Below are 309 nucleotides of genomic sequence, written 5' to 3'. Positions count from 1 at the left end.
GCCCCGGGACCTGCCGCGGCTGCGGAGGGAGCGAGAGGCGCCCGGGCCGGGCCGGGCCGGACCGGGGTGCTGCGCGCAGGAGGAGCCCGGGACGTCGCTGCGGGCGGCCCGGGCGCGGGGCCGGGGGGCTGCCACCATGAGGCGGCGCGGCGAGGGCTGCCTCTTGCCCGCGCCCCCGCAGCTCCTGCTGCTGCTGCTGGGAGCGCTGCTCCGCGCCAGAGGTAAGCGGCTGCCGCGGCGTCCTCTGCCCCGCGGCGGCGCGGGGGGGAGCCCGGCCGCCGTCCCGGGCTCGGCGGCGGGGAGCCTTGC

General features: G+C 83.5%; 1 protein-coding gene across 1 annotated transcript in view; it reads left to right on the top strand.

The window, feature by feature from the left end:
- Positions 1-136: 136 nt before the first annotated feature.
- The window catches only part of LRP4 (low density lipoprotein receptor-related protein 4), an 81168-nt gene continuing 80995 nt past the window's right edge, over positions 137-309 (top strand). The window contains exon 1 of the mRNA XM_010580213.1: positions 137-221. Coding sequence (XP_010578515.1) covers positions 137-221 — 85 coding nt within the window. The remainder of the gene's footprint in view (positions 222-309) is intronic.

Source organism: Haliaeetus leucocephalus, unplaced genomic scaffold, assembly GCF_000737465.1.
Source record: "Haliaeetus leucocephalus isolate CR32 unplaced genomic scaffold, Haliaeetus_leucocephalus-4.0 Scaffold696, whole genome shotgun sequence".
In the NCBI taxonomy this organism is placed as follows: Eukaryota; Metazoa; Chordata; class Aves; order Accipitriformes; family Accipitridae; genus Haliaeetus; species Haliaeetus leucocephalus.
Note: the sequence above shows the minus strand (reverse complement) of the source record. Positions and strands in the feature narration are given on the sequence as shown.